This window comes from Rhinatrema bivittatum, chromosome 11 (genome assembly GCF_901001135.1).
Source record: "Rhinatrema bivittatum chromosome 11, aRhiBiv1.1, whole genome shotgun sequence".
NCBI lineage: Eukaryota > Metazoa > Chordata > Amphibia > Gymnophiona > Rhinatrematidae > Rhinatrema > Rhinatrema bivittatum.
The window spans coordinates 81,093,448-81,114,154 of NC_042625.1; the positions used below are offsets into that span (position 1 = coordinate 81,093,448).

At 38.2% G+C, this 20,707-nt stretch overlaps 1 protein-coding gene across 3 annotated transcripts in view; it reads left to right on the top strand.

The window, feature by feature from the left end:
- Positions 1 to 20,707, top strand: part of EYA3 (EYA transcriptional coactivator and phosphatase 3) — a 160,795-nt gene that overhangs the window by 48,156 nt on the left and 91,932 nt on the right. For all 3 annotated transcript variants that reach the window (XM_029619178.1, XM_029619176.1, XM_029619177.1), the window contains exon 2: positions 9,778 to 9,905. In XM_029619178.1, coding sequence (XP_029475038.1) covers positions 9,873 to 9,905 — 33 coding nt within the window. In that variant the 5' untranslated portion in view covers positions 9,778 to 9,872. The remainder of the gene's footprint in view (positions 1 to 9,777; positions 9,906 to 20,707) is intronic.

The window sequence follows — 20,707 nt, forward strand, 5'->3', positions numbered from 1 at the left end:
CCCAACTTTTCAAAATGACACGGTGAAGCAGTTTGCTCAGTATTGGAGGTGTTTTCTCAATTGTTTCTTCCTGATGTCTGTGTATATTTAATCTGCTATCCATTTGATAACCTGTTCTGCTAGCCAGTAGTAATGCTCTTTGGGGAGGTTACTATTCACAGACCTCTGTCTGCAGGCTGAGGACACAGGACATTTAAACGTTTCACTTTTCATCTTATTTGCAGGTAATTTGTTTTAAAAGATTTCATTGAACTCATGTTCCTTCAAGAAGTGGTAAAAGATGTTTTCAAATGAATCATTTGATTTATTTTGTATGGCACTTAAAATAGCCATCAATCTGAATTGGCGATATTCCAGCATTGTTTCAGGGAGGACATTAGCTGTATATTGTGAAAGTCGACGCCATAAATGGAGAACTCAAGACTGTTCCCTCAGATGTTGCTTTAATCTGGGAACTAAATGTGTTTTAGCAGATTGTTTGTTTGACCATATATATATAGAGAGAGAGAGAGAGAAAATGATTACTACAAATCAATTAGAATATCTTTAGCCTCTGAGAGGTTGGAAAAAAATGTAAATTATAAATAAGTAAGTAAATGCTTGCTACTGAGAAGCAGCAGTCCCCTTTATTTAGGTTTTCTGAGGCTGTGAGTGGCAGGCCAGCATGTCTGGTGGCATTGTTTGTCTCTGCTCTCAAGGTGGTTTCACATTTCGGTTTTCAGGTTTCTGACCACCTTTTATATTCTATTTACGGCACCCCATCTGTGTATAACAGAGCAGAGGTTTTTCTTATTTCTTTAGTTATTTTTTAAAGCTATTCATTTATTCTGATTTACATATTTTCTATTTGCAATGCAATTTTTGCTAGATTTTCTGAACATTTCAAACTGTTCTTGTATGAGTTTGTAGAAAAGTGTTTCTGTAAGTTATTGGACTATTAGTAAATATCGGTCAATGGTATTTTATCCACATTTGGCTTGAGCCAAATAGAAAATGAAAATTTTGTCAGCAAGTCAAAAGAACTGACTGTCCACTCAATTTTGTAAGGCAAGTCTGCTTTTTTCCCCCCTGTGGTTGTGACTAAATAGAAAAAGAGAATTAGAATTAGCTAATGAATGATTTTAGAACTTTTATTTTGGGTGGGGTGGGGGGGAATAGGCATGTAGGAAGAGGGGACCATTTTTTCTGGATGGACTTTATAAAAAAAAAAATCATTTCTGTTTAGATGTAACTGCGTGAAATGTTCATAGGATGTGAATGGGAAAGGCTTCACTGGGCTCTGTATGAAATGTTTTATAATACCTTTTCTCCTAGCTGAGGCTATAATTCCAGTAAATGAAACAAAATGTGGAAGATGAGACTGCTCGTCTGTGTTCAGCCTGTAGATTCCCGTAAGCTGGTTAGACAGTTTTTCATAGACTCCCCTAAAAACACTGTTCATTTAGTGAAAATACTGCTCAAAGGAATACCATTTTAGATTGCCAGCCTATATAAGAAGGCAATAGCTTAGTGGGGCATGAAGAGTTTTATTTTAGCAGGAGAAAAAAAAATATATAATCATAACTGTTAGTATGTGGTCATTTCTTCGAAAGTGGCAGAAAGCCAAGTGTAAACCCATGGGTAGTTCCACTGATTTCACTGGTACATTTTATAAGCAACCATATGTTTGTGTATGCATATGTGGGTGTGTATGTATGTTTATATTTATATATAGTAAAATCGCTGCAGGTGCCTGTCACTTACATAGAAATGACGGCAGAAAAAGACCAAACGGCCCATCCAGTCTGCCCAGCAAGCTCCCACACTTATTTTCCTATACTTATCTGTTTCACCGACCAGCAAGTTCAGGGCCCTTGTTGATAACTGTTTGATTTGAATTTCCTGCCACCCCCTGCCGTTGATGCAGAGAGTAATCTATTAGAGATGATTCACTAGTTGGTAGCTTTCCTTACATCTTTAGTAGTTTTATTCTGACATTTTATTTTTATAGGATTGTAGGGAGGAGGCAAATAATTGCAGTAGTATAGCATTGGTGATGTGATGGAAATTAAACATTTTATTTTTTATACTATGAATAATTCATAGAGCGTCAATGCATAAAGTACTGTACAAGAGGTGATGAATGTAGGCATTCTAATGACTTTATGATGACTTCTGTGGCACATAAAGTCGATAAAGATATTGATGCATTATGGAGAAATAACAATAAGCGATCACTATTTTTTGGTGATCTAAAAAATTCTGCTTTTCTCTCATTAAAGTCATAAATGGGTTTTTTTTGTCTTTTTTTAAAGATCTTGAAAATAAAATGGTACTGTATATAAATACTTTTTTGCTTTGTATTTTTTGGGGTGAGGGGTTTGTTTACACACCAGTAAATTATTTCCAAATGTTCTAACAGTTTCCTAGAACCCTTTTCTAGTGTACAGAGCTGTGGCACGTGTCCTGCTCTTCCATCCCCTTATGCTGTATTACTTTGGGGGCAGAGAGGTGGAGGAATCAGGAAAGTCAGATTGACAAATACCATTTTTTTTTAATGTAGATCTTGATATGTTTGTAAATCATAACCTAGAATTTTTAAATTGTAAACTGTAACCTATTCCCATTGTGATGGCCAATCCTGTTGGAACATGCTTTATACTCTTCTGCTAGAAAAGTATGATTAGAAATGTACAAGGATGACTGAATTTGTTGGCGTGAACACGGCTGCTATTCTTCTAGAAATGCCATTTCATTGACTTAACTGTGCATGATGCTCATATAAATATGTATTATGAAAAAAAACCAACCTTTACATCCAAAGTCAGATTTTGACTCCTGATGGCAGTTCCTTGTTGAACAGGGCACTTACTGTCAGTTAATGCCTTCTCTGTTAGTTAATGCCCCCCAGCATTAATCTGCATTGAATGACCTGCCCAAGAGAGGATTTTGTCTCTGCTTTTGAATGCAGGTTTAAAAGGGTCCTAAAATTCTAGCTACTTTTTTTTTTTTCTAGCCAGGCTGCCACTTTTCTTTCTTTTCAGCCTCCCTCCCCGAATTGGAACCTAATACAGCTGTGTGCACTGCCATGGTGATGTTGAAGCCTGAACCTGAAAGCTCTTAAACATCTCTCAGAATTTCAAAGGTTTTATTGTAGCACTTTAACCCTTTCACCATGGCTTCTGAAAGAACCATAATATGGCATCTTCCTGGGATTTATATTATACAGGGTCTAGGCAGTACTGTAAGATGTGACATGGTGCTTTGTTACCACATGAAGGTTTTCTTGTTTTGGTTTTGTTTTTCCAAAATTTGGTACAGCACTGCTTGCATATTACCATAGTGAGTGTTAGAAACTGGATTCTGGGCATACTTCATATTCTTCCCTCTCCTCCACAGTTTCCTTGTAGGTCTAGTGTTGCTGCGACTGGCCTTCAGCTATAGGGACTATTACTTCTACTTAACATTTCTATAGTGCTACTAGACATAGACAGCCCTGTACAAACAACACACAATAGACAATCCCTGCTCAATAGAGCTTACAATCTAATCAAGACAAACATTCAGGATTAGAATATGCCTATGAAACTTTAGTTGTAGTGCATACCCTTGGCCAGCAGGTGTCACCCAGGAGCACCCTCCAGTGTGTGAGTCCTGTGGTTGGAACAATAAGCTCTTCTGGTAATTTTCTAAAATCAAGGTCCCAGGTTGGAGCCAGGGGCGGCCTCCACCTTCTACACCTGCTGCAATGGGGAAAAGGAAGCAAGTTATTTTGTGTATGAATTTCTGTTATTTGTATTTTATGATTGTATTTTATTTGTGTTGTGTAATTTTATGACTGTAAGTTTGTTACCCACACTGAATGGATTTTTTTCTAAGAAGTTATGGGATATGAGATTTTTAAATTAAAATAAGCAAGCTCACAAAGGCTCCAGGTTGATAACTTGGCATGACCTTGCCAAAAAAAAAAAAAAAGCAATCACCATTGGCTGGCTTCATAGTGCTACTGTCTGCTCTAGCCAGAGGATGGGGCATCTGGAAATCACAGTGATTGTTAGAATTTTGTAAAATGTATAGACCACCTAGACAAAGTTCAAGGTGATTTATAACATTACAAGCATAAAAGCAGGTTTGATTTCATAATAAGAATACTATTAATTGTCATGAGTTTAGTTTTTGGTGGGTGATGGGAGGCCGAACTGAGATGAGCAGCTGATTTCTCCTAGACCTCCAACAAACCACAAACTGGTAATATCTTTGATTATTGACTTTGGCCGGAGGTGAAAGTCAATTTCCTTGCGCCAGTTTCCAGAGCAGAACTGAACATGAAAACTCTGTATCTCAGTGCCAATCCCTTTGGGCATCTGATCCTAGAGATGAAAGAATTTGCATCCTCTTCCAGACCGCCGGGCTATGGTCGTTCTAGGAAGTGAGAGCTGCATGGAAATTTCAAGTAGAGGAGTAGCATAGTGGTTAGAATAGTGGGCTGAGAACAAAGGAAAGCAGGGTTGAAATCTCCCCGATGCTCCTTGTGACATCACTTCCTCCACCGTTGCCTCAGGTACAGATTGAGAGCTCACTAGGGACAGGGAAATACCTACAGTACTGAATGTAATCTGCATTTGAAGTGCCTGAAAAGTGGAATATAAATAAAATAAATTATATTCCATACAATCAACTAACATAAAATTATTCTTAAAACAGGTTGACTGACAGCTGCTTCTAGATAATTACTGTAGCTGTCAAATTTCAAACGGAGAGCAAGAAAGTGATTTGAATCTGTCTGGAGCTGAGAACCCTTCTAAATATTTATTTATTTATAACTTTTCTATACCGAAGTTCGTTTGCACATCACATCGGTTTACAGTGATGTTTCAGGGCCCAGTGTAATATCTGCAGCAATAGTTTTTCTTGCTTAGGATTGTTGCTGTATGTGGGATTCTCTTACAGAGTAGAACGCATAACATCGTAACGGGACTACACACGAGATGGTTCAGGGCTCGTATATTTAGGAGCATTTTAGGGGGAGTGAGGGCAGAGGTTTGTCATGTATATTTTAGTTGGATAAATACGTTTTAACAGACCTTATCCTGCTGTCAAGAATTAGCTTTTTCCTTTTCTTGTTCACCTCCATTCCAAGGCAGAGAACAGAGAAGGGTCCAGTGCCTCAGAATCTTTCAAATCCATGTGTTCATACTGCTTTCAGTTTGTGTTTAAAAATTAGTGTATTTTCTAAATATTTTAAGAACATAATGGGAGATTTTTCTGAGCTATAATAGCTCCTATCTGTGGCCAGCAAGACCCTGGAAAGGTTCTTCTAGAGCTCCCAAGAAGACGGGGTTAGCTTTGTTCTGAACTTGCAAGTATTAAAATATCCTGGTTGATTTTGCTTGATTAACTATATTGTGTATATGTGTTAAACTTTGTGGAATGTCTTGGATATTTAGTGCACAAGCTGCACCTGCTTGGAAAAATTACCTGCTGCCTTCAATTTTGCATAGCAAAGATTGAAGCAGGTTAAAATTTAGATGCATACATTTATTTTTAAAATCCTTTCTTCCTTTCATTGTCACACCAATTTCTGTAATTAGGGCTAACGCTCCCCTGTTGTTTTTTTTTTTTTGTTCCAGTAGCATCCTCCTGTGTTGTGGGGTTTTGTTTTTTTTGGGGGGGGGCAGGGTGGGGTTGGGTTTTTTTTGTTTTTTTTTAACTTCCAGCTGACATGAAACCAGCCCATATCAGGACTATAGTGCCCTAAACTTTCAATCATAATTACTTGGGTCTCTGAGCCTCTCCCCCCAATTCCAGTGTAGCCCGGACACTGCAATGGCAATCCTTGTCCAGCGTCTCCCTTTGGAACCTCCTATGTGCACACAGTATTTTCAGTAAATGTTGATGTTAAGCAGTAGCTGGGATCCCCTTTTCCCCCCCCCCCTGGTAGATGGGTGGGGAGGTACTGCAGATGTTACCTCTGAAACACCACCTCCCCCCCACCTGCCCCTGACTTGACTGTCCCATGAAGCCAGGTTCAAGAACTGAATTCAGATTTCCTGTGTGGCAGTGCACAGCCTCTCCTTTTTACCCATTTGAATCATAAATGTAGAAAGCTGCCCTGGGTACAATAATTTGTAAAGAGTACTTTTCAGTCGTATTAGACTATAAAAATATTTGGCAAGCAACGTTGCAGACACATGCAGCCCCCTCTGGGGGTGGATGATTGCAAGGCTCACTGTTAGCACATGTGCACGGCATCCTGTTTTCTGAAGTCAGGAAGGGGAACGACATTATACTTCAGGGTTGATGGGTGGAATTGATCTCCTGTTTGTTTAATCCCAGCTGCTTGTGTAGTGGACAATCGTGTTATGTTACATTGTGACTGATCTGATAAACCTGGCTGTATCTGAGTTGCTTGCTTAATTAATTTTTGTTACCAGCAAAGAAATAGCAAGCTGAGTGAGGCCCTGCAGGTCAGGAGAATGCTGTGGTTTATTTCACAGTGTATATTTTACATCTAGCCTGTTTTATTTTTTAACAGCAGCATTTGCTGTCACGGAGACTGTAATGTGAATTGTAGCATGAGATGATAAAGCTTTGGTTTCACAGCCAGTAGCTGCATTTACATTTTTTTGGCAAAACCTTTTTGCTTTCTCTATGGTGCATGGTCAAGTGGATTGCGGCCCTTCAAATTTAATTTGAAGGGCCCCTAGAACTAAGACAGGAACCATGTCTTCAAACCTTCAGGAAAAGACTGAAAACATGGCTGTTCTTGAAAGCATTTCCGGACCCTTAAAGATTCTCTACCATCAAATGCAGCATTACTGATCATTTCCTATTAAACTGAAACAGTCTCTATCTACCAATCATTACAATGTTTTACTTCTCGTTAAACTGTTTATCTTTCCTCTAACTCTAATCCCAGTTAGAATGACCCCGTTTTATTGTAACTTTTTTCTTCCATGCACTTGTTTTACCTTTTAATGTATACTCTTATGTTATTAGTTATTTACGTTATAATGTATTTCTCACCCCTTGTTTTATGTAAACCGACATGATACGAACTCCGTGAATGCCGGTATAGAAAAATACAAATAAATAAATAAAAAAATAATTTGGACCCCTGGTTGTGGAATATTTCACTTTTATGAAGCTACCATATGGTACCAACATTCTGTAATTTAGGACACTCGTTCTATCTTGTGTGTGCTTCGACAAGGACATTCTCTTGTCAGTACCAAGCTCACTGGCCCTAAAATATGTTAATTTAAATTGCCACCAAATTCTAATTTGTTACCAGATTCTTCTCCTCCCCTTCCACATCTTCTTCCAGGACAACGGTGCATGCCAGTGCAACTGAATATACAAGAATATGTCTAAACCTTGTGTTTTAACAGCTCCTTAGTATTAAGGGCACAGTTCATAACTGTGACAATATTGAGCCTTTTACTCCATGTTAATGTATATTAAGGAGACAATCATCTTTTTAATGTCTTCAGTTTTATAAGCTTTTGTTGCACCTGTTTCTTCCTGTTTTCTTTGTGTTTTGGAGACTGCTTTGATTCTTTCTATTATACAAAGACCCAGAATAGGTGGACAAAGTGATCCTTACTTACCAACAATTTCCTGTGTTTTTAGGAATAAAATAACTTGGTGTCTGTTTGCAGTTAATTGGGTAGACATTGCCTTTGTGCCCAGCCCTGCTTCTATAAAGCCTTTTAATACTTTCCCCATATGAAATCTCAAGTAAGAAAGGTAGCTTAAATTCTGCCTTTTTAAAGTTGCGTTTGCATGGGCCCTTAAAGAGGATCTTCTCTGTGCAAGGTTTTAGAATGGTTATGCAGGTGTTGGTACTTCGAAAGTTGGATTATAGCAATTCCCTACATTTGGGGTTACCAAAATATTTAATCCACGTTTTGCAATTGATACAAAATGCCGCAGACGCCTTATTTGTGGGCTGCCTTGAGGAACGAGTGTTACCCCAAACAGGAATCAACTTCATTGGTTGCCTTTAAACCAAAACCGTAAGTTTGAGGTTCTTACATTAGTTTATAAAGCATTGTTCTTTGATTCTCATTGTTTGGCCCTTAAGAGCTCCATAAAAAAAAAAGTGTTAAATTATACCAGCATTCACAGAATTTTATTTACAAGAAACAAGGCTGAAAACCTTTCTATGGCTGCTCCCTCTGTCTCGAATTCTTTACCTGTTGAGGTTAGAAATGAGCGATTAATTAAAGTTCAGTAAAGCAGTGAAAGCAATATTTGCTTAGGCATTTTCAGATTGGGTAGTATAGTTTTGGTTAGCATGTCCTTTACAATTTCAATTGTAAATATGTTCATTTGTTCTGTGATTATTGTATTCAGTTTTAAATATTTTATGATTGTGTATGTGTCATGATTTATTTTATCTGTTTTATGAATGTGATTTTGTAATCTGTTGAATTTTATTAGAAATTGCTGAATATAAAATGAGGTAAATATTATGGGGAGCCAGGGCAGCTGTGGCAAAGCACTTTTTATGTGTGTGTCTATACAGTATGTTGGAGGCAGGCCATTCTGTTGCTATACAAAAATAGACTCTCTTTGGATAACATACTTTTGCAATTCTGGCTCAGTATGCTCAGACTGTAGCAGATTCCATGAAATCCAAGATTTTAAATGCACTTTATTCTTGTACATTTTAATGTCAAGTTGTGTGCCTCAGTGGGAGAGGGTGGATATAGGGCAATTAAAGTGGGAAAGGTGGGTCATCTCTTTAAATCATGGGTATTGAACTGGCATTGTGTTTCCTAGTAAGGATCACATTGATGTTCCGTCTTGGCCTACTTTAATGTTTTTTATGATACAATTTGGCAAATGCTGCAGATTAGAGCGAGTTATATTGTTTTTAGCATTGAGTTTTATGGCTTGGTAGTAGCAGGGACCTGATTATTCGGAGGGACACCCAAATTTGTAATCCCTCGAAGCTGAAAATTACCATAGAAATCTGTTTGCTGAAGTTCTGTGGCACATTGTCATTACAAACAAAACCAAGCAGACCTTGTACCCCTTTTTGGTAATGAATGAAATAATTGAATAATAATTGAATAGTGCTTATTGGAGATCTTACAGGTGTTCGTTTTACAAACCCATACCATACTTATTTTATTTCCTAAAATATTTATAGGCTGCACTATTCACATTTCTAAGTAGCTTACATCACAATATATGTAGATAACACACATAATAACCCCACCCTATGCTGCCTGCAAAAATTACTATGCTTCCATCTGATATTTCCAAAGGTAAACCTGAAATGCTTGCCCAAAAAGATGTTTTCAGATGCTGCTTAAAAGTTTTATAAAGCAGACCTCTGCGCAGTTTCTAGAAAGCCATTCCATAGCAAGGTGCCTGAAACAACAAACAGGCAGTCCCTTGCCTCGGCCAGCCAGACAGCCTGCACAGACAGGACATCTAACAGAAACTGTCCTGAAGATCTTAAATTCCTCTCTGGCCTGCATATGTTTAGCAGAGAATTGATACATAAAGGGGCATAATTATTTAGTGCTTTGTGAATCAGATAATTCTCCATTTAATTGGTAGTCAGTGTGGTGAAAAAAGGAGTGTTATGATCCAACCAACATGAACCAGTGAGGGTACATATTGCTGAATTTGAATTTTGAGTCTGCTGTAACTTCAGCATTGGAACTGAATAAAGAGAACGGGTAGGCTTTTTCTACCCAGAAGTCTAAATGATAACGCACTTCTAAAAGTACATGAACCAACCACACTTTTTTTTTTTTTTTTTTTTTTTATTGTAAGCAGGCTTTGAAGACTGCAGTGATTGTTTTTTTTTTTTGTTTGTTTGTTTTGTTTGGTTTGGTTTTTTCACCGAAGCATCCAAGAACCTGCCAACACCCATGGACGACGCACAAGATTTACCTGAGCAGCCCGTAAGTCATGTTTCTTTACAATTTAATTAAGTAGACTGCAGATACTTACCCTGGTCCTTGATGTACACTAAATTAAAGTTGTATTGTGCACTCAGTAAACACAGCCTCTTAATGAATTTCTCTAGGGTTTTTTCCTGCTGATGGCAATTTTACTGTCTGTGAAGCAGTTTATTTCAAGATGCTATCCCCGTGCTCTGGTAATTGTGCAGATGGAGAGAGAACCTAAATATTTGTGGTTAGGCTGAGGTGCATACAGTATCATTTTCAAAATATCTTTAATATATATTCTCTTGTGTAAGAGAGGGAAGATACTAAAGAAGATCCAATACATTTTCACAAAGTAAATTAAGAATTAATGGGCAAGGATAGTAGAATCTTGTCCCAAAGGATTATTCTGCCTTGTAGATACACTTTTTAATTAGTGTTGTTTGTAATAATTATTGTGAAGAACCATGTTTGTACAACACTGTCCAAGAAAAGAGCGATAAGTGAAGATAAGTCATAGAAGTCAAAAGAATAAGCAAATAGGCACAGGAGATTGCAGGTCCCTTTTTTGTAAAAATTGCTAACTTAAAACTACAGACAACTTTTTTTTTTTTTTTGCATTTATTCCTTGTTATTGGGCTCTGTTAGGAAATTGTCACGTACAGACTCTCTCATTATGTCTTTCTGACTGATTCTAATCTGGGAATCGTCACACCTCCCTCCTGTACTTGCCAGGGAACCATTATGGATAATTTCTCTCCTTTCTGTCTGGCATTCCTGACAGATACATCATCCATAAAATGTACTGTCTTCCTATGTCCAGGCCAGGTAAGTGCTGTAGTCAGTAACCAGGGCAGCAAGATGCAGCTCCTTTAATAAACAAGTGCAGCGTGTGTCTGGTGTTGGCCACTGGGTGGTGGCCTTTCCCTAAACTCTGTGTTCCATTTCCATGGACGCTGTCAACCTGAGGTGGGAGTCAAACCCAGATCCTCTGCTTAAAAGTTCAAATTAACAAACACTAGGCCCTGAGGCTGGTCCTACAGACATTCTATTCATATCTTACGGCAAGAACATGATTGCTTGCCAGTTTTAATGTTTAGAGGAAATAACTTTTGTCCAAATAAAATGACAGTTTATGTAAAGCTGATCCTGCACCTGGTTTACTAGTGCAGTTATCAAAGCAAATGATTAATCACATGCACATATTCCTCAACACTATGTTTCATGTTTCTATACTTCTGCTGTAGAAAGAAACATGTAATACAGATGTGTAATGGCCAAAATGTAATTGCATTTGCTGAAAATGCTCTTTCACTGTTTACATTGAAGTATTTTCCATAGTACTGAGACTAGGTAGTTACAGTGTAAATTTGGGTTTTTTGCTTCAGTATTGTACCAAAAACTGATCAACACTGATAACCTTAAGGCAAAATTTCAAAGTTATCTAAGCAGTGGATACTTGGGGATCATTTGAGCTAGATGATGGACATGAACTGCAAGGGTGGGAAGTCCAGCACATGATTGTACCTATCCCTGCCTGTTCTTTATTTATCCATGGGCAGCAAGTGTAGAGAGGAGCAGTATCCCTGCTATAATCTGTGTATATGAATCTAGGAGAGAGAGAGAGAGAGTGGTAGCTCAAGTGGAAATGGCTATGAGAGGAGCTCTTCCTAATGTTTTTTTCTGGTTGTCCAGCGGGGAGACTCAAGCTGTTAGAGGTAATGGACAAAGTAGTTCCTGATATGGATGGAGGATGGGACAGCTACGGCTTGTTAATCAGGACGTGCCTGTAATACAGTGGCGGTGTGAGACTTGTAAATACTACACTGACCCTATTCCTTTTGACAGAAATTGCCTTGCTTGTGGACAGCAATACTTTCCATGTTTGTGATCCAGAGATGGCAGGGCATTATATAGCTAAAATATTCCCAGGAGAAATTCCAGACTTGGATGTTATGATGCAGGGTTGTATTTTTTTCCCAACTCTGTTTCAGAAGGCATACACTATGTCATGTTGAGTGATTTCCAACAAGAATTGTTTTGATTCCGGTTCTGATAGGACCCTAGTGAGGATACCTTAACTGGGACGGCCGTTTTGAATTAGGCTGCTAATGAGCAAGAGTACTAATCTTGCTAGTTTTTTTTGTTCAGTCTACTACCTCAGAATTAAATGTTAAAATGTATCTTGTTCTTGAACATTAGAAACACTAGCATGCAATCTTCATGTCCTAGTAACTATTCCTCTTTACACTTTTAGTTAGGATAATGTGTTTTAAGTTCTGTTAATGAGTAGCAAAAACTGGAGGTGGAAGTTATTATAAGGCAAGTTAAAATACTACTTAATATTCTGTGAGGTGCAGTTTAAAGCTTTAGTCTTTAAAATATCCACTTGGCTATTTTTGACTCCCATTTCCCTTTTGCCTTCTTCTAGTTATCTTTTCTTTTCTCCCAATATATTTTTAGTTCTTATAGTTTTCCACTTTTTGGGATAAAATGTATACTTGCTTGTGTTGTGACTGCAACTTCTGTTTTAATAATATCCTTGCCTGAACTCAATGTTCAGCTCTTCATAGTGCATTTATATGCATTACAGTAAAAATGCCGAGTAGTTGACTACATGGTATTTTTAGGAGGTTCATGAAAGATGCAGACACCTGCCCAGAGTGGTCAAAATTTTACACCAGCCAGCTCATAAGCAGCTCATGGAACAAAGATGGGTTTTTGGCTGTGCCCTGTCAAACTGGACCTGCAAAAGTGTTAACAAAAAGAACCTGTGCTTTCACATGGTGTCCAGATTTATTTCAAAGTGACATAATTTCTCATGCACTAGCATTTGCCATCCTTCAGTGATCTATTGTGTATAATCCAATGCCCTTGATCAAGAGTGATTACTTAAACTGTTCTGAGCTTTATAGGATGACCTATTTGGGTTTGATTATCCACTGTATCGTGTTATACCCCACAGCGCAGTACAGTAAAACAGTTGTAAATACAATGCATCCTAAAACGTAAACACAGAACATTGTAACTAATACTCTAAAAACATCGCATTGTAGCCTCACAAACATCACAATAGGTTCATCAGCACCATAACTGGTAAGAATTTAGAGGCTGTCTGTTTTACTGAATCAGATTATAGCTATTTTAGTAGCTAGCATATTATTAATTGGGGATTATATTTATATTTGTATTTGTTTTCTATGTTTTATTGTGCTCACTTTAAACAACCTTTGAAAAAGCAGACTATAAACACAAGCATAAAAATCAGTTTTTCTTAATCAAATTGTGTTGTTGGTTTGCTAACGTGGAGGCCCCCTTTTTATTTTCTGATATGTGCTATCCTGATGAGATCCCTCATTAGTGTCCCCATTATCTGTGAATAAGTCGGAGACGTTGTCAAAGTCCCTAAACACTAATATCCGCTTGGGAATTGAAAACCAGAATGAAATGGAGACTTCAAATGATTTTGTCCTAACAGTTAAATTATGTAAACCAGGATTTCCAAAATTCTATCATTGGGATCCTCAGCCAGCCTGTTTTCCTAAATATTCATGAGTTGTATTTCAGTATATTTGGTCTAAGAACCAAGCTGTTCTGCATATTTTGGTATCTCGAGAAGCAGATCTGATTGAGGCTATTGAGGATCTGGTCTGTAGTTTGTTTTTGCAAGTGCAGCTACTTTAGTACACTTTTTTTTTTTACTGTAAATTTTACGTAGCCTTTACTGAAAACAAAGATAAGTAATATAAACTCTTGGATTTATAAAACTTGTCTGACTGCTTTTAAGAGAGACATAACATTTGAGGAGTTTGTTCATTAGTACCTGTGATGTGCCAAGCAGGCAGTCCTGGTAGTATCTGGTGATGCCAAAATGATTAATTACTCTATAGTCACTTTTATAGTTGATTACTTAAGATTCCATTGTTAGTTTTTCTGGAATGCCACATTCTATTCTTTCTGCCTCCTCTCTGTGCCGACCTTGTAGATCTTTCCTAACCCAGATCATTTAAAAAAAACTCCTGCCTATGCCAGTCTGCTAGGCTGTCCCCCCAAAACTGAAACAGTGATCAGATCCACCCGAGAGACAGAAGTCACAGTTCCTGAAAAGGCAAAACGTGATTCAGGTTTGCTTCTCCCTGTCCCAGGCAAATACTTTTGTGGGAAATTTCATGCGTTGGGATAACATTTTAATCTCGGCCTGAACTGTCCACTTTGATAGCCCAATGTATATCGGCTGATCTTTCTCTTCTTCACTGGCATAGCAAGTCAGTATTGCTAATCTGGCATTGTTAATTACATGGTATTTTATACCCTACTGAAATGCTCAGGTTTTTTTGGTTTTAATTAAAAACAAAAACAAAACACATCTCATGAATTCCTGAGAAGAAATAATGCTTTGTTTTTCCTTCTTCTTCGTCTGTTAATGATAATCCTATCAAAATATAGCAGCTCTGAGTTACCTATGTGCATTGTCAGACTTTTTAAGGCTTATCTGCTTGCTTGGGTCAGCTAACAAAGCTGATGACTTTGTATTTTATTCTACCTGTGATTAGCAGTAACATTGAGAATAGGCCAGTAACAGCCTTGAGATTCCAGATTCCCTGATGTGCGTTTTAAGGTTTGCAGAGAAATAAAATGTAAGAAGTTACATGTTGTAACCCCAGGCTGTAAGTTTAACAGAGGGGCCCCCTAATGATAAGTCATTCAATATACCTCAACATGCCCAGTGTAAATGAAGTGGTTACACAAAATTTGTATACATAGTTTTTCAAGCATGGAAAATAAATTAGTACATATGAATTTGAAGCCCATTTGTTTCCATCCTGATGACCTGCTTAGTTGCTGAATCAGTATCTGGTCTCTGCAGGCTTTATCTGGGTTTTTGAATGTTTGAAGAGAAAGGAACAAGTTTGCAAAAAAAAAAAAAATATATATATATATATATATTGTGCTGTACTTATACTGTGCATAGGGGCCAGTGGTGGAGGGGGGGTGGTGGTGGAAGGTTTTGCCCTGCGGTATTAGTTTGTGATTAAAAATGTGGCTTTGAAAGTACTTGCAGTTAATCCCGTGCTGTGCGCTAAAACGGCAGAGGATTATATTCTTTCATGAGTAATAAAGGGCAAGCAAATAAATAAGGAATACGAAACAGTGTTCCTGGTTACCTAGCAGAGCGAGACTGAGAGAAACTGATCAGCAGCACATTCTGCAGTGCGGGGTAAAGGGTTTTTGTTCTGTTTTTAATGCTTGCGGTATTGAAAGCTTCAAAGTGTATGCTAGCATCCCAGAGATGCATTTTGAAGTAGAATTTAGTTAAGAATAGCACTTTGAAATAAGATTTGACAGAAGGGTATTAGATATGTATATGCTTATGTATCTTTTTTTTTTTTTTTTTTTTTTAAAGCACAAAATAAATTAAACTTAGATGTCTAGCATTTGTTCAGAATTTTTTCCTAATAAATAGTGGGTAGACATACTGCTTTATAGCGGGCTGAAAGGTTTTTTGTTTTGTTTTTTTTAAGAGGCAAATCCTATTTTGTTAGTGTAACTTGTATGAATCATTTCTTGTATCTTTGTCTTGACAGTCATTGTTTGTATAGTGCTGTGATAAGGAATGAAATTGGTGATTAAATATAGATGAACTGTGGGTTTTGAAGTTGAGAATTTCAGCTGGAAGGTGAAGTTTGGTGTTGTATAGATTATTGAACAGATTTTATGCAAAAAATGGCAGTGGGACTGTTTTTTAGGGACGGGGAACTTGACTTTTGCCTTTACCAGTACAGATCAAGGAAGGAGCCTATGGGCAGAAGTAATCCATCGCTATTTCGTACCAGGTATAGCATATTTTTTGTACTTCATAAAATGTGCAGTAGGTACAACATTAACAGAGACATTAGTAATCCTATCCCCTTTTGACTACATTTGTATTGCTGCTGTCTGTTAGTGTTTTGTTACGTGGACACTTGACTTTTCACATCTGCAGGGTTATAATAATTTGCAGGCTGTTGTAAACTGGATTCTACCTTTCACTGGCCCAGCATATATGAATAATCCAAAAATGATGATGTATACAATTTGAGGTCCCTTCTTCAGATGTGACTTATGTGGCCTCAAACTCACCAGCCATATCTTTGGATTATTCTAACATAGGCAGCTGCAGCCTTCCCAGCAACTCTTCCCCTACCAGTCTCAAGAATCATACATTGACATGTTTTAAGGTGTAGAGGAATAAGATGTTAAAGTGGCCATTAACTGAGTAGATATTAAAAAATCATAGTCAAGTTGCATGTTGGTTTAACAGATTAACTTTTATCATTAGGGAGCCATTCAATATACCACAACAGGCCCAGTGTAATCGTAGTTGTTGCACAAAATTTCACACATGGAAAATAAATTTAAACAATATGAATTTGAAACTCGTAGAGCACGTGACTGTGGTATGAACTCTTCGGAGTTCAAAAAAGGAATGGGGAAGCCAAGAGTGGTACTGTGATAGACTTGGTCATGCATGGGACAGATAAGAGAGGAGGGTTAAAAGATCAGGTGGAACATCAACCTGGGGATTTGATGTTGGGTTGCATTTGGGAATTTTATATGCACAGCTACCAAACGAAGATGAATCTCAACTGGGCACTTTGGATGGGATATTTTGGTCTTTATGTGCCATCGTTTACAATGTTACTTTGTCATTATTTCTGATCAACAGGAATAAATGACCCATTCTTCATGGCATAATAAAGGCTGCAGCTTTATGTAACAATACAGCAATATCTTGTTGTGTATACCTCTCTACTAATCATGTGCCCTCCATGGGGCCAGCTAGTCTAGTCTGAGCCATTTTGCCTGCCATAAGACCCAGCAAAGCCAATTCAGCTCTGCCATATTACTAGCTAGGTTTCCCTTTTCTAGTGCAGCTGAACCTTGCTTGTGCCATGGAGCTTCATGGGTTACCTTGTGCTGTACCACCTACCAGCAAGGTGCATTGGGGACAGCGCCAACGCATCTGCTGCTCTATTTGCTTCAGGCTTTCCAAAGGGAGGGATCTCCATCTGAAGAACAGCCTCACAAGATAATCTTCTATCTGTAAATGGCATCTGGCTACCTTAATACCTTAGGTTCAGGTACTCTCTAACCCTCCTCCAGGGGTAGAGCGTACAGTAATATAGCCTTCCTTTTATCCTGACTTGTGCAAAGAACATCTGCAATGAGGGATGGTGGGAGAGAATGCCACTGAAGAAGGAGGGCAAGTCACCTGGCTGCTCTCCTTTGAATCCCTTTGCAAAGGGCTCATAATACATAGGGAGCAAGAGAGCTGCAGGCATAGTGCCATGTTAGAGGTGGCTTCTTACAGGCTGGCCCATCACCCCGCCATTTATCCTGGGCATTAAAACGTTTAAAGAATCCAGATATCTCCAGGATCATTGTAGCTACTAGAGCTCCGCATTATGCTGAGTAATTCATAGCCCACCCCCCCTCAAAAAAAGAAAAAAAGCAATATAGTTGGTCTTCTTTGCAGGGGATTGTGAAGAACTGCAGAAGGATCTTGAGAAAGACTAGGAGACTGGGCTTCTAAATGGCAGATGCAATTTAATGTGGACAAGTGCAAAGTAATGCAAGTAGGAAAAAATAATCCCATTTGCGGTTATATGATGTTGGACTCCATGTTAGGAGTCATCACCCAAGAAAAGAACTTCTGAGTCCTTGTAGACAATACGTTGAAATCTTCGGCTCAGTGTTCAAAACGGAGAATGTCATAATGCTTTATATAGATCCATGGTGCAGCCACTGTTGTATTTCTTGTTACCCCCATCTCAAAAAAGACATAGTGGACCTAGAGAAGGATGACAAAAATGTTAAATGGGATGGAAGGGAGAGAGGCTAAAGAGATTAGAGCTCTTTAGTTTGGAAAAGAAACGAGTGAGAGAGGATATGATTTGAGATTTATAAAATCACGAGTGGGGAGGGGATGGATAAATAGGGAATTATTTCTCTCTTCAACCAGCACTAGGACTAGGGGATGCTCCATGAAACTAGCAACCAGCAAATTTAAAACAAATCCTAAGAAGAATATTTTTTTCGCTCAGTACACAATAAAGCTATGGAATATGTTGTCTGAGGATGTGGTCAAGACAACTGACATAGTGGGGTTCAAAAGAGGATTGGACAAGTTTCTGAAGGAAAAGTCCATAGCCAGTTACTAGCCAGGTAGACTTGGGAAAGCCAGTGCTCATCCCTGGGAGTGAGATAGAAGAAACAGATCGACTATTGAGGATCTGACAGGTACTTGTGACCTGGACTGGCCACTGTTGGAGACAGAATGCTGAGTTCAGTAGGCATTGGTCTGACCCAGGATGGCACTTAAGTTCTTAAAGTAAAAATAAAACCACAGACCTGACGCTGGCTCTAAACTGGACAATGTTTTTATTGCACAATGCATGTTTTCCTGTGTCATCTGCAGGGAAGCTCATTGTAAAGACCACTGTAATATTCTGCGTGCTGTGCTCTGATGTAGGAGCTCTCTCTCGTTTATACTGCAAGAACGTTTGTGGGTCACCCTAAAACGTGTCCTTTAAATTACCAAAAACACATTCCCCCACACAATTTTAGGATTTTTTTATATTTTTAGATAATACAATTATCAATTTGAACAGATATATTTGGATGTCACTGTTAGGCAAAATGAGTGTTTGATTATTATAATAATAATAATTGGGATTGTATTATGTGATTCAGGCAGGCAGGTTCCCAATGAGAATTACACAAAAACAATTAAGGAACTGCTGGAATATCTGACATGACAGTACGTGTCTTGCACATGGACTGTAGCAAGGGAACAAGGAACAGTGTTATCCAATTATACATTTTTGCTTGAAATATTTGCCAGGTTTGCCGCATATCTGCGATGGTGCATTTGTAGATTACAATACAAGCTCACAAAAGTTAAGTTGCTCTAAAGAAGGTACACTAATATCTTTCAGAGAATGCAAATTGGTTGTTAAAACAAGCTCACCAAGAGAGTCCTTTTTTTATACTTTGCTTTATTTTGGAGGAGGATTTAATGTTTGAAGCTTTAAAAAAAACAAAACTCAGCCATTCCCATTTATAAATTTTTAATAAATCAGTCTGCTGCCATGCTTCCTTCATCAGAACCTCCAGGAATTAATTACCACCGCACTAATTCATATGAAGTATAGCATCAGTAGGGGAGTTGGGGCAGATGTTTAAGAAGAAGGTGTAGGGGCCATAACAAAAGGCTTGTTTCAGAATAGCATAAAAACCAAGTGTGGCACTGTATTTGATTTAAAAATGTCAGGAAAAAGCAAAGGAGGCAAGAAACAGGTTAGTTTCTTCTAAGCAATTTAGGTAATACTGCTGCTTTAAGAATTCTGTTTAAGCAGCTGCTACTGCCGCCATGACTTATCTCTTTAGAGCTGCTTGATCTTCACACCAGTCTTCGGATCTTTAATATTAAAATTGGTCATATCTCATCTCCTTTTTATTCTCATGTCCAAGTTCTTGTCCTCTTTTTCTTCCTGGCACCCACCAAACGTTGCTTCTGCCTGCTCTACTAGCTTTCTTTTTGCCCTGCCAGCCCATGATCTTTCTGGTTGTGTAGTAAGGTGAAGGAGGGAAACAGGCTGAAGCCTTATCAAATTAATTTAGCTTGAAAAGAAAATTATGGCTTAAAAAATATTTTTAAAAAACCCCAAACAAAAAGAGAGACTTGATTAGACCTCACAAGAATTTTGTATTTTATTTATTATGCTCCAGATTTTATAGGGAAACATGAAAATGGAATTTGCAAGATTCATTTTTATTTTGCAGGCAGAGATTTCCACTGCCCTGAGCTAGGAATATTTCCTGAAAAGTGACATTGGGGGACAGGGGATGGGAATTTTTTTTTTTTTTTTAAAGACCAGCAGTGTGGAATAATTTCAGAAATATAATGAACCAACTGTTAAGATATAAATGATACTGGAGCTTTTGTTCCCTGGGTCTACCAGGCATGGGGATGCTGTGCAGACAGTTGACAGCCTCTAGTGGGGCAGGAGAGAGAGTCTCAGCTATCTCTCCACACTGACGCCGGCTGGCTGGACTTAAGATGCACAAATATTGGGCTCTGGAGGGAGTCGCCATTTAGTGCACTAGCAGGGCCAGGCAGGGAGGAAAAACACCAGGGACTTGCAAATGAAGGTTCATGTCGGTTGTAGCCCAGTTAAGGCTGGTTTTAATAGAGGTGGAAACCCAAAGGAACAGGAAGAAAATCCTTGACCAAAAAAAAAAACAAAAAACCATGAATCGGGAATAAAACTGATACAGGGAGGAGCCGGGGCCAAGCAATGGATAAGCTGACACGGAACATCTAGAACAGATGATTTCACAAGGATTCCACTGTAAAATAAAAGATGTAATGTTTCATTGGGAAATTGAAGAAATATAGCGGAACCTCCCTATGTCCACAAAAGAAATACAATTGGAGAGGCAAAATCCTAATCGGTTAAACTAAATAAATGCTTATTTATAACAACCTGAACACAGTATCAGAATAAATGTGCAAAGATTTAATCTACTGTCTCCCCTCCTCACTTTTTTAAAAGCGTTTGCACCATATTGAGATATGGTTATTCTTGGTTGGAGAGTTTGTTACCCTTGAAGCAGGCGGCGGGAGATCGCTGAAACATGGCCTTTGTTGGGGTTTTATAAGTTGTAAATACTACCTGGGAGTGTTTATAGATCAACCATAGAATGAATAAGATAAGTAAAACTGTTTTTGGTTCTGTTTTTTTTGTTTTTTTTTAATAAAGTTTTTTGTAAAA